This window comes from Indicator indicator, chromosome 32, assembly GCF_027791375.1.
Source record: "Indicator indicator isolate 239-I01 chromosome 32, UM_Iind_1.1, whole genome shotgun sequence".
NCBI classification, from domain to species: Eukaryota; Metazoa; Chordata; class Aves; order Piciformes; family Indicatoridae; genus Indicator; species Indicator indicator.
Window position 1 is genome coordinate 212,332 of NC_072041.1, and position 14,078 is coordinate 226,409.

The 14,078-nt window shown below is 49.1% G+C and overlaps 1 protein-coding gene across 3 annotated transcripts in view; it reads right to left on the reverse strand.

Moving 5' to 3' along the window:
• CAMTA1 (calmodulin binding transcription activator 1) overlaps positions 1–14,078 on the reverse strand; it is a 211,768-nt gene that overhangs the window by 45,501 nt on the left and 152,189 nt on the right. For all 3 annotated transcript variants that reach the window (XM_054395140.1, XM_054395138.1, XM_054395139.1), the window contains exon 6: positions 7,896–8,049. In XM_054395140.1, coding sequence (XP_054251115.1) covers positions 7,896–8,049 — 154 coding nt within the window. The remainder of the gene's footprint in view (positions 1–7,895; positions 8,050–14,078) is intronic.

Consider the following 14,078-nt stretch of genomic DNA (forward strand, 5'->3'; position numbering starts at 1 on the left):
AGTGTAGCAGCAAATACAAACCTTTTGCCAGGTCTTCACTGTCAGATTCTGGTTGGCAGCAGTGAAGACTGACTCATTTTTGGGGAGTCACTAACAGACACTGTGTGAGCTCCTCTTCAGACTCAGACAACTCTTTAGTAATTTGGGAAAATGGGCAGGAGAGTGACGCTGCAGAATATGCTGCCAACTGAAGGTCTCTTTTCCTGGGGGCTCTCTTGGCCTGGTGTCTATTTAAAGAAGAATCCTAAGCTGCACACACATAAATTATTTGAGTAAGGGCTGCCTCTCAGGACTTCTTAGATGCAGAACTGCACAGAACAGTGATATTCTCAAACTGCCTTGCAGCAGAAGCAGCATTTATAAAATATTTTCTCCATAATAACTGACTCAAAGTATCCTCTGTCTCCTTTAGGGTCTAAGCAATTTCTATGTGCATACCATTTATTTATCCTGTCTGTGCACCAGAGCTCACTTGCAGATTTTGGAAAGCGCTGGCTGGTGGCAACAGCATTTCCAACATACCCCCTGCCTGGCAGCTCAGGCCTGAAGAGCTGCTTCTTTTCAGGAGTGACTTTGTGTCACTCCAGCAGAGCAAGCTGCTTGCATATTGTGTTCTAAAATCCTTAACCGGAATATACCCAGCCAAAATTAACCTCCATGGGCTTAAGTTTTATGAGATTAAGCTCTAAACACACAGATCCCTGCATGGCAAAGGTCCTTGTTGTGAGGTTGTGAAGTGCTGGCAACAGCACACTGGGTAGACAGTCACTGTGCAGTCAGCCCTACCTACAGGGTTTGGAGCAACAGGCTGTGAGCTGCTTCCTGCCAGGAGATCAGAGGCAGATGAAGGCAGGTTTCTGACAGCTAATGCCCACTGTCAAGGCAGGCTCTCGTGTGACTCTCCTGCTCTCTTTGATGCTGCTTATTCAGTGTGTCATTGGCAGCTGGTAAAACAGAGTTCCTGGATCTGCTCTGTGAAGCAGTTCCATTGCTTTTTTTAATCACCTGTTGCTGCAGTGCCTCTTCACCCACTGATGCTGCTTTGCTTAATGGCCTCTCATCTTGGTCTAGTCTTGTACTACAGAATTCAGATTTGTATTGGCTGGGCCAGGTAACTTGCAGACATATTGTAAGTAAGGGTTACAGGTATCCTTCCTCCTATCACTATTTAAAGTACTGCAGTTAGTTTCGTTATGAGTCCCTCAATGCTTGCTTGACAATCACATTTATTGTTAATGTACCCAGCAGATTTTGCTTTCTGGTATGTTCACAGTTTTTAATTTCCTCTTAGCACTCAGTATCTGCTATGATGGCCAAGTTTAAGTTTGCACACACTTACTGCTTCAGCACCTCCACTCACATCCATTTCACTTCTCTAGGTACATTATCCTGTCACAGGTGATGTTATGCCTAACAAGAGATGTTCAGACGGCAGTTCTGCAAAACAGATTTGGAATGCTTGTGGCTGTACCAGATTAAGGTATGGAACTGTAATTATTAGAGAGCAGTTTGGCACAAAGTTATTGTAGCAGTATGTCAGAGTCTGCTCCCCACTGCTGCTACATCCCGTGATGAGCAGCATATCACAGGCGGCAAGTCTGGAACCATGCCCCATGACTTGGGTATTCATGATGATGGTTCTTAAGTCTGAATCAAGCTGTGAACTGGAAGCCAAGAAACAACAGACAGCTTTATAGCTGGATGCTCATAGCACCATCCCTATTCTTTTCAGGCCCTTCCAATGTAACAAAGTCCCTTTGTGGATCTATTGCTGCTAAGGAGCCGATACTAAAGGGCTCCAGCTCCAGCTTCTGTCCATGTGGTGTGACTTTTTTTAGTGCTGTGCTCCCCGTATATTACGAAGGTTATAAAATATCATGCCAGTAAAGGGTGACAGATTGGGAAAGAAAAAAGAATGTCTGGCTGCTTAATGCAAATTATCCACTATCTTGGCACATCCAATATGCAGATTTTCTCTCGCCCCTTTGAAAGAAAAACTCGGTGAGCTAGTGAGTTGTTAGCACTGAATACCAAATACTATCAAGAGGGCTTTTAACATCATGCTTGGCTTCCTGACACATAATGAATAAGCAAAAAATGAGATTTCTATGGACAAGAAAGCACATTATGAAAGGAAGACTAATAAAAACCACACACACACTTACATGTTGCTTAGTGGTTCAAAAAGTGAAACCACTGTAAAACTATATTTAAGTAAATATAGTCATCGTGTAGGAACACAAAAACAAAGTTAAAAAAAACACTGAAGCTTAACAGAAATCCTGGGAAGTGTTTTGACCTGGATTGCTGTTCAGACTTCTCCTGCCTTTCCATATCATTTAAAATGAAAGCTGTGAACTGCTCTAGCACTCTGCAGTGATGCCACGAATGGGTCTAAAAGCTGCTGCATTAAAGCACCAATATCTTCCCTGCCATGACTCTGCATAGTGCCTGCAGAACCCAGGTGGTGGACCCATGAAGAATTAGGGAAATTTCCCTGTGTGCTTGGAGAAGTGAGGCTAGAGGAAGGGCCATAATTCTGAGTGCTAGTGCTGCCCCAGCAGAAATGTCTCCAACCTCCTTTCATGAGTGTGGGCTCACAACTTTCTTCTCTTTTGAAGGAAAGACAATTAAAATAACCTTTTGGTACTGGTCCAGCAGCTCCCTGTTCATTAGCACGATCAGGACCTGGACAATCATGAGCAAAGCAATGAAAAATGACCTAGGTTACTAGCAGAAAGGCAGCTGAGAAGCCAAAGGAAACTCACATACAGAAAAATATTTGTCAGGTTTTTTTACAACACCCTATTTCTGCCTTCTGCTGCTGCTGGCACCCAGTCTTGCACATCTTCCTCCTCCCCATCACCCCAGGCCTGCCTTGCTAGCTCACCTTCACTCTAGACCCAACATCATCAATGGCTAAACCCCTGACCATTTCCCTCTCTGTGGTTTCCTCTGTTCTATGCAAAACTTGTCCCCAAAATACCTCCCACTTTTAAATCTCACCCTTTCTGAATTCTCTTAGATGTTCGTCTTTGCCACTTTGCCCATTTTATACTTCCTGTCCGCACTCCAAAGCTCTTGTATCTCCTACATGTGTGCATGCACACCATACAGCAAAGCCATTCCTCACACCCCATCTGCTGCTCTTCTCTGGCATTTTGACAAGAAAGGGCCTGTCCTCTTTTCTGTTTGTTTTTGAGCAACAATGATGACATCTCCTACATGAAACAGGTGAGCAGGAGAGATGATAGAGCTGGAATATTCTCAATAATCAAGTCAGGTTTCTGTTTCCCTCTGTTTGATGTATCTAAGCTCGCTGCAAATCCTTGTGCCCGTCCTCCTGACTGACACAAAACACATTACAAATCCTAGAAGTGCTGGTCCCACTGCCTGCTGATGGGAAGGCAAAGCCCATCCTACTTCCTGCATCCTGCCCCACCGACTGCTAGGCTGTTTCCATGGCAATCGTCAACTGGAAATGGCAGCCTTGTCCCTTCCATTTTCACCACGTTGTTGACAGAAGTAAAGGCCTTGTTCTGCTTTCTCCTTTTGTCTGGAAGAGATTTCCATCAGATTTATCCTTTTGTTCCCAGACACCCACAAACAATTCAGCTTTGATTTTCCAGCCCCCTACACTTCTACTCATTATTGGTTATGAAGCAAAGATCTCCAGAGCCTCATTGCTGGAGATGCAGGTGGAGGATCACCTTCCACACTCACCCTGTCTTCATGGCACTTCCTGACCTTCAGTGTCCGTGTAAGAGCTCAGACAGACGCTTTGCACTCAGCCATTCTCTGAAGTTTTTCTTCCAGTACGAGACATTTCCTTGAAGGGTTGCTCAGGTGCCAAGAGATGCTTCATAGCAAGTGGGAAGTGCATATTGTTCAGCTGCCCCCGGGACGCGGCTCACCTGAAGCTGCTCGAAGGCTCCTGCGACTCTCATTCAAAGCTAATGCAGGTTCTGCTCACAGCCACCTGCAGCTCTGGGCTCCTCAAGACAAAAGGACGGAGCCGAGGGGAGCCCCTGCACCGTCTACTCAGCCACCTGCAATGGGAACCTGCCTGCACCAGGTCCTGCCGGTGTCAGTGCACCGGGACAGAGCTGCCGGCGCGGGGCCGTGCCCGGCGCACGGCTCCTGGGGTCTGTCTTCTGGAGCCTCGGTGGCGTAACTAGGGTGTGACGCTGCCCGCTGCAGCCGGCATCAACCGACCGCACGGTCCTGCGCCTCAGGCGGCCCCGCGGGAGCGCGCACGGCTCGGCCCCGGCCCCGCGGCAGCATCACCGAGTCCCTCCCTGCCCGCGGCCAAGGACATCGTCACCCGTCGGGAACGGCACCGGCCGCCTCCCCGCACCGCCAGGTGGCACCAGCCGACCAGGAACGGGCGGCGGCGGCGCCCGTGAGCAGCGTGGGGGTGGCGGAACGCGGCGGGGCTCCTGCGCAGCCCCTGCACACTGCTGTTTCGGTGAAGGGCTGGGGGCTCGAAACGCCGGGTGAAGCCGGGGAGCAAACCTCTCCGGAGCAGCCACATCGGAGTCCCACACCTTCGAGCTTCTGGTGGCCTCCAGCCGCACGACCTGGGCTGCTCTCCACAGCCTGACCACAGGTCGCGGTGCGCGTCAGGAGCCTCTAAGGACATTTGCTAATCTGTTCAGGGAAATCCCAAAGCAAGGCTCCAACAGGGCACAAGACGGGGGAAAACCTGAAAGTGACGCCAAATTGAGGCCCATTCTTCATACCAGGCATCCTGAAATGACTCACAGGTGTCCCAGACAAGGCTCCTGCAGAGGTCTTGCTGTTTGCTTTGCACAAGTGTCCCCAATGGTTGCATTCACACAGAAGCAACACAGGTGATGAACCTTTGGATTCAGACAACCAGTTAGGACACTGTTGACAGATTATCAGGCCTGCTATTAGCAACAGGATGTTTCATTGGAGGCTTTACAGCCCTCCCTGTGCTCCTTGACTATGCTTGCAGCTCTGAGACAAGTGTCCCATCCCCTAGCCTCGGAGAGAGCAGACTCATCTTGCAGCAGGGTGAGAGGGGTGTACCCAGCTCCCCAGGCTCATCTGCTTTGTTCTCAAGGACTGCCAGAACTGAGGGTTGACAAGCCAACAGTGATAATCCAGACAGGACAACCAGGAGGCCATGGATGTCCCAGCATGAAGGCAGGTGACAGATATATCAGACGTAAACCAAAAATCCAACGCCATGAAAACTAAAGCCAGGCTGATTAATTAATTATTCATGGGCTCAACTCAGCTGGAGATGTTGAAAAGACTCCAAACCCCCAGAGTGTCTGCAGTGAATATTTACCTTTTGTGGATGTTCAGATGGGTTCATTTCAGTCTCTCAGTCAGTTCACAGACCAGCAATGTCAGAAGAAATAAATGGTGTTTCCAGAAAGCTCTCAGAGCTGCATGGCCACTCTAAGATGGTATTTTTCATCCATAACCAGCAGCATGAGCACAGTTGCATCATTAGTTAAAAATCACCTCTGGAGCCAGTCAAAAGGCTCTGGGTCCACAGAGATCTCCTTCAAGATCAGGACAGGAGGAGCTCCCTCTCAGCAGCTCAGACCTTAGAGCACTGCTCAGCTCATGGGGGTGACAGTATGGTGCCAGGAGCCAGTGCCTGTCCTGTTCAGCAGATATCTGAAGCCTAGATTGACTTTGGGCTGATGTGGTGGGGGAAAAGAAGAGGGAGCTGAGTGAATTGTGGATGGAAGAAATGTGAGCAAACTCCCTGCTCACCCTAGTCAGTGTGTCTCTGCGTTCCAGGAAAAACAGTTTGATGCATTTGTCTGGCTCAGGCTCTCAGACCAATGCCTCTCTCCCTGCCAGCCATCTGCCACATCACTTTTAGTTCTCCAGGCACATGTGGCCAGGAGAAAATTCTCCCAGCCTTTGGCTGCCACACCACTGACTCTCCACTGTCCCAGAGTCTGATACAAAAGCTTTAACACTTGACAGAGGTCAAAAGCTTTAATACCTGACTTTGGTCCAGGCTAAGTAGGACTTGAACAAACAGCACTTGTCCTCAATGAGACAAGAACTGGACTCTCTCACTAGCCTCTGACCAGGAAGTGGCATTTCCCCCAAAGGCAGTACTGGTATCAGTTTCTCCTCCTAATTCTGAATGACATCAATGGTCTGAAACTGGATGCAAAAACCTCCCTGCAGGTGAGCGTTCAGCCTCAGACCTCCATGCACACCCTGGCTGGATCACTGCTGATTTGTCTCAAATGTGAAATTCTTATCAAAAACAGCAACCAAGAAAATAAAAGAATCAACAAAACCCTCACATAGCTCCCAAGTCCAGAGGAATAAAACTGGATAAACCACAGCAGGGGACAAGCAGAAGGGCAAGCCCCTCACCTCCCCAGGGACACCATGCACAGCGCCTGGGTTAAGTCATTGACAAATCTGCTTTAGGGCAGGGAGGTTTGGAAACATCAGGCAGTCAAACTGTGAAGCCTGTGAAAGAATATGATTAATGCAAAAACGTGACAAAGCTAATGTGCTTGGCTCAGAATTTCATGGCACACCCAACACTGGAACCAAATCTGATGGCTTCTTGGCGAGCAGTGCCCCTCTGTGCTCCCCAGACTCGGGTACCCACAGCCTCTTTGTTTTCTAGGTCTGATCAGAATCTACAGCTTTTTTTTGTGCTCCATTGCTAAGGATGCCTTTCCCAGAATGTGTAGCCATAAACAGAGATGTGGCCTTGCATACATACTCTGAATAATTGTGCAGAATCTCCCTCTTCCCTCCTGAGACATAAAAGAGCCAAGTGTTATTAAATTTATGGCGACTTCCTTGCAGTTTTCACATAATTTTCTTGATGCACTGCAGCTTTTTTAACAGGCTGCCACTTCCTCTCTTGTTTAATGTTTAGAGTACTTGTCCAGTCTCAGCTACACCTTCAATATCTTGGATTTCTGTCTAAGGTTATTGGTCCTGTGGGCAATTTTCTCTTTAGCAAATGTGTCATTTTTTCCCTTCTCCTCTGCTTGGTGTCTGCTCTCCAGGCCCAAAGAGCTTGGGATGCAACAAAGGAGTGGTGCAAATTCAGACTGCCAACTCCATGCTCAGCACAAGACTATCTTTTCCTCATGGTTTAGACACTTCAGAATGTACTGTGTGGCTGTGACCTCTACCTACAGAGAGCTGGGCATGCCAGCAATGTCTGCCTGGGGTGTGGGTGAGGCAGAGGAGCAAACCTTGCACTTGACTCGGATACAAGATTCGGTACTGTGGCTCCTCCAATTAATTTTCTCTTACAGACCCACATCATGCCTAAGCTTTCTTACACTTTAAAAAAGATGTTTGTGGGCACACTGGGACACGCTTCCCAAGGGAAGGCACACAGAAGATATGAGATGTGATAGAAAACACATTCGAGGTGGGCACAGAGAGGCCCAAAGAGCTGCATGTTTGCAGAGTGAACCTCCTGACTGCTCTGCACACCTAAGCAACCTTCTCTTCAGACTGCAGAGTTTAGAACCAAACAATACCCAGCCTGAAGGACTTAGGGTCTGTCTGTAAGCAGCAGCATCCCAGTCTGATATGAACACTTGACCACACAAACCTGCCTGCCAGTGCTGCAAAAGTTTTTGCAAGCCAGCAGGTGCCTATGAACAGCTCTTGAAAATCAAGACCATAGGCACAATTTTTTCCCAGTGTGGAAGGAATCCTTTCTGGGACATTTTGGCAGCTCTCATACCATAGATCCCAGAAGTGTTGAATGATGGGAAGAAAGTGCATGCAGATGTAAGTCTGACAGTGACAAATGACTCCTTCATGGGGATGGTTTGTGGCAGTGGGAGGCATCATTCTGTAAATTAACCCTTCCCAAAGCAAAAGGGCAAAAAAGCCTCCAAAATACTCACACATGGGCTTGAGCTGGCCGATGAGTTCCTCTTTTGTCCACTTTGCCCATTCTTTCTTGTCTGTGTTTATTGAGCACAGGATGGGGCCGCAGGGCTTCCCACAGTCCTCGATGGCAGGGACATTCAGGTAGTGCACCAACACGATGTCTGGGTTCTGCAGGGAAAGCAGAGCATGAGTTATGGCACTGGGCCTGTCCCCTGCTCATAATTAGATCCAGTAGGTACCAGATTTCCCCATGACCAGAGCTGTTTCCTCTGAAGGAGGTGGCAAGAGAGAGGCACAACAGACTTGGCAGGCAGCTTCTCCCCATCCCGAGTGCCCTTTGCTTGCAGCTCTCCCACTTGGGTGCTCAGGGTGAAGCTTTTTTCCAAGTCACACCACTCCAATGCTGGCAGAAGCCCTGCAAGCACCAATTGCCACAAGCAGCAGGCAGTTTGCTTTGGTTTAAGGGACCTGCACCCTCTGTGATCCAATGCTTTCATCCACTCTGGTGCACATGGGGCCATTTTCACCTGAGATCAGCAGTGACAGCCACGTTTCCCCTGCAGGGCAGAAAGAGGGAGGGAAGAGCCAAGAAGGCTCCCAAACAGCATCACAGAGTGCCCCAGAGACAGGTTCTCAGACAAGCCCCGCAGCTCTTGCCTTTCAAAGACCTCACAACGAAAACAGTGAGCCACAGCCCTTTGCAGAAGTGCTGCAGAACAAGGGTGAGCTGCTGACTGCAGCTAGTGGGCTGCTGCTCCTCTCTCCCCTCAGCCCCCTGTGGTGGGGCTGAGCAGGGGCTGCCAGGCTGCTCTGACGCACTGCGGCGCCGTCCCACCGGCACAGAGCAGGAGCAGGAGCTGAGCAGCACACTGAGTGAATGAATCACCTTTACAATACAACAGAAACTACTCCACTGCCTTCCCAACAGCGTCCCAGGGAGACTGTACAGCAGATCATAACAAGATTGAGAAGCTGATTTCTTTCCCTGAAGTAATTTACTCCTAAGTTCACAAACTTTAATGACTGCTTTAGAATTATTTATAAAAATAAATAGGATAATGTTGTAATTAAAACTCTAATGTTTCATTAATGCTGTTAGAGGGAACACAAACCTCAATTCCTTTGCGAAGGTTGTGCTTCTGGAACCCCCAGAGAGCTGGAGCAGTATGTGGGCACCCATGCCAAGGGAAGGCCAGCAGAAGGCAACTTCTGATGGGTAGGACACAGCCCTGAGGCCAGGTAGGGTATGCTGGGCAGCCACACCTGGATCCAGCCCAGGGCAGGGCAGCACTCACCACTGCTGGGTGCCCCATCCTGTGCCCTGCACATGGGGAGCATCCTGCATGTCCCCAAGAGGAGGAGGCAGCTGCTTGTGTCTCCCAGCTCCTCAAGGCTTGCCAAGGCAGTGCTGGCAGACAAAAGGCCTTAACATGGTACCCATGTACAGCAGCATGCCAAGCACAGCCCCACAGAGCATGCCCTCCCCTATCTGCATCCCCTTGCACACTGGTACCCAGCAGGGCTTCAGCAGCCAGCTGTGCTCCTCTGTCCGGGAGAGAAGCTCTCTTGTGAGGAACACACACAAGCAGGAACTTGCATTTGTCTCCTCCAATGATGAAAACTGCAAGCAGGGGATTATCATCAAAGATTCTGTGAGATTACAGCATCAAGTTCTTGCAGCCCATGTTGAAGAGTTGTACAGCACAGGGAAGAGGCAAGAAGATCTAGAAAGGTGCTGCTAACAACCGATCTAAAAGTGCTAAAGCAAAGACAACTGTCAGCTCTTCTGCTGCTGAGATTCTCCTGGAGACAGCTGGGCCTTCTATGTTCAAGTTTCATGCACCCAAACCCTTCCATTTCAGAGGACACTTCTGCCCTGGACGAGAAACAGCCAAAGAAGGACACTTTCAAACACTGCATTCTCTCCTTCCACACCACAGTGCAAGCCCTGAGATCACCATGCAAAATAAAGCCATGTTTTCCTTTCCTGTTTTACACTTTAAAGGTGACAAAGGTGACAGCTGGGGCTCCTGTGGCAGCTTCCAGCACAGGGGACTTGCAGGGGAGATGGAGGGGAGGCCCAAAACATTATGATCCTTGGAAAAGATTCAGGTAATAGAAATTATTACCTGTACAGCCAGAGAGTCCCCACCAGCTAAGGCAACATAATTAGTGGTTTAGATGATGAAGTAATAACAAGTAACATGCTTCAGAGAGTTTGTGTAAAGAGACCTCTTGCTTTCAGAGAGGGTTCCAAGAGGAGAGCAGGGACAGGCAGCCACTTGGCTGCTCTGCAGACCTGTTTGTCACAGCCTGAGAGTGCCCCTTGGTCATCAAGCAAGTCAGGGGGATGGAGCTTCCTGGCTTCACTGCCGTAACAGCAACTGGACCTTAGCAGCAGATTTGGTCTAGGGTGGAGAAGGAATTTGTTCCACTGCTCCTGGTGCTGTAGGATAAGCAGGAAATGGCACAAGAAGCGGTTAAGGAAAAACCCAGAACAAGAAGCTGTTGGTTTGGATAAAGAAAAATGCAGCTGCAACATCTATCTGACTCTTGTTTGCAGCTTCATCAGCACTAAGTGGTCAATAAATCACACTGGCATGGTGTTACGTTTCTTCCATGGCTTAACTATTAATCTCATGAAAAATGAAGGAGAAAAACTGTGTGGTAGTGAACTTGTATACACCACCCAGAAAGTGATAATGGCAGTAATGATGCTGCAGACCTGCCCCCAGCACAGCTGCTGGTGCAGTGCTGCAGCCATCTAGAGCAGCCAGGTAAAGCAGCTCCAGCTCCTCCACAGCAGCAGAAACACAGCTGAGAGGACTGTTCCTGCTCCCCTCCTGGCAGCTGGGGAGAGCAGAAAGGCAAAGAAGGACAGTGCCTGGGAATGGCCCAGTGCTCAGAGGAGGGGTCCCTGGGCCCCACCAGTGCCCAGGCCAGAGGGGCTGGGAAGGAAACCTCCTCCCATCTCAGTGACCACCTTCTGCTACCCAAAGTCAGTCCCTGGTGAGGGGATAATGCAGAATAACCACAGAACCCCTCTCTTCCTGCTGTGCCCATTCAAAAGCAGGCTTTTTTTGTTCTGTTCCTTTTTGCTCAAAAGCCAAGCATCATATCTTTTCAGCTGCTCAGCAATGGCAAGGAGCTCAAGGCTACATCTCACTGGCAGGGGCTTCCAAGTCACTGATGACCACAGCTGAAGATGTCTTATTTGGAAAAATGCCTCTCTGCTGAAAGTTTTGTGTATGTACTCCCTGTTGGAAGGGTGAAAGATGCAAATCATCCTCAGGAATGATGAGCATGGATGGATGTAGTCCCAGCCACCCTGCAAGGAAACAGCTCCCAAATGCAGCCCTGGGCCCCAGCAGCAGCAGCCACCAGCTCTGCTCTGCTGCACAGCCCTGGACCCGGTGCTGCTGGGTGCCTGAATTAGAGCTTTGTGTTGAACTTGCAAAGTGTTATGAATTATTGAAAATGTGGAAGGTGACACCAGCCTTTTCCAGCCTAATGGCTAAACCACGAAGCAAAAGGGCAGGAGGAGCAGAGGAGTGTGGCAGGAGGATTCAGTGGCAGCTCCTTCCCTCTTCCCTCCCCTTTTACCCTGAGGTTTTAAAGGCCTTGTTCTGTTCTGACAGCTCCTCACTCACCAGGGGCACTCTCTATGCCTCAAACCATGCAGAAGGGTGCAAAGCAATACCAGCTCTCTGAGAACACAAGTCACAGCCACCCCTGTGGGCTGACTGGACTATGACACAACATGACCACCCTGAAGAGATAACTCAGACAGGGTCCTGCAGTGCCCAGGGGCTGTGTGATCCTGCAGCATCCACAGGTAAGCGGGGATGGGCTCAGGCAGCATCTGGGTCACCTGCAGAGTAGTTCAACACAAAGCAAGGAAGGAGACCCATCCCAGCCACGTGGAGCTGTGGATGACAGAAACTCCTGCTACTTGTAGCAGTGTCTATTTACAGACGGTTTGAGAGTGGAGCCTGGGGTACCTGAAGGGCAAGGCACAAATACACAACACAGAAGCAAAGGGACTAACTGCCAGCTTCAGACAGGAACACTGATGGAAATCCCAGGAATTTCTTTATCCTTGAACTAATCTCTAACTGAAGTCATGCTACAGAAGACAGCCTTGTGCCTGATGCATTAGAATCCTTCACACTAAGAGTGAAACCCAGCAATCTAACCCTGACTAATTTAAGGCAATGGGCTGTGCATTTATTCTGAGCTAGGCAGATGTGGTCAGGGAGAACAGGCCTGTAGCAGAGCCCTGGCACTCAAGAGGTGATGCACCAGAGCACCTGGAAGAGAGGCACACCCCAGAAATAAGCAAAGTTCTGTCCAAGGAAGAGTCAGGAGACACCTGAATAAGCTTTTCTTTGTAGGAGAGCCTGGCAGCAGCCTCTGACGCTAGGAACAGCACCGTGGGCCAGGCTGGTCATAATCAGGCAGCATTTAAATAGTGTAAGCAGCAAAGTAAGAGAGTCATAAGATAGAACAAATACCAAACACAACCCTAACCATCATCAAACATGATCTATTTGAAGGTATTTCATATCCAGAGAGCTGCACCTGAATACTCTCAGGGATGATGTTTAACATGCACTTTGAAAACTACAGAGAAATGCAGCACCATGATTCCTGGCCTCCAAAGTTCCCCAAAGAAATTGATCTCGAGCTGTTCTTATCTTTCACAGCAATGCCTCTTGTGCCAGTGAAAGGTACAACAGAAGGACAACAGCACACAATCAGAGGTGTACAGGACATAAAACAGAAGGCACTTCTCTCTCCCACACTGGCATTACTCTTCCAGACAATGGAAATTTCTTTTCATCCCAACCGGAGCTTTAACTTACACAGGCAGCTGACAGGGACAAGATAATTCTGCTAGGAGCTGGGACTGCTTTTGTTTGTCTAGAAACACCCAGTGGAGCTGGAGGTGCTGACACAAAATTTCTGTGTCCTGGTGCCCAGGAGTAGAAATATGGCAGGGAAGTCTGTGCTACCTTTTGCTCCAGAGTAAAGAACCCATTGCAGACCACAAGAGTGTTCACCTGGGAAGGGCCAAGGAAGCCCAAGCCCTTGGCACCCAAAGGCTCATGGCATTGGCCATACCCTGCCCACGGGACACTTAACATCCCCACAGTGCAGCTCGGCGTAAGCACTGCTTCAACGGGCTCTAGACTTCAAACTACAGAGCAAGACAGGAGCAAAAGGAGCGAAAGCTGCTCCTGCCTCCTTCAACACCGTGCTTTTCCCTGCTTTCCACTCAATTCTTTGTGACTGTACATCTGGATTCTTGAAAGACCGTCCTGAGAATTCAGTGGCTGGTCACAGGAGGTGCCTGGGCAGCTTTCAGAACATCTCACAGAGTTTGCTAACCAACAAAGCCAAAGCTGCACCCCAGGACTGCTCAGCTCAACACAACACACAGCTCTCCAGGGCAGAACAAAGCAAACACTTGACACCCACATCAGGGAGGAATCTCACCACCCCTCAAGCCACAGAAGCAGAGCAGCTGCATTAGCTCAAAACTACACTGGGCTGCCACAGACAAGACAGACAAAGCCCTGCCAGATAAGAGCCTCCCAATGCAAACATCGAGGTACAGGACTTGGGTGCCCCTGCAGACTGCTACTCGGTACAAGATTTGATGCTGCATTCAGACTATTTTTCCCCAGCAAGTGTGAGGCAGAGATCCCTCAGCTGACATTTGTGAGGGCTTTTCATTTCCTCCATGCTGAAGCACAGCATCTTCTCTCTCTGTTCTCCCCACAACCTTTACATGGGATTGTGTCGTTGCATTTCAAACGGGCTCAGGCAGAGTGATGCTCACGACACTTCCATCCTCACCCCTTCCAGAAATGCCAGCACTATAAAGCATGCCCCAAGTGACTTCTCTCCTTTCCCAGCTCACCCAAGCCAGGGATGCAACCATAGCTGGTCTGAAAAAAGAAATTTTCATTTCAAAGCTCCACTGACATTCGCCAAGAGCTTTCAAAGTTTGCATCAACAGAATCCACTGCTTCGAACTCTGGTTGGAATGCAGATGGTGCAAGTTTCCCCTCTCATGTGCTGATGGCCCGGTTTGCCTCAGAAACACTATTGACTTTTAAATATTAATGCACTTCTGTGAATTTCATTTCAGTCTGTACCTGAAGATGCCTCCCTGTTTTTTTTTTTAATTG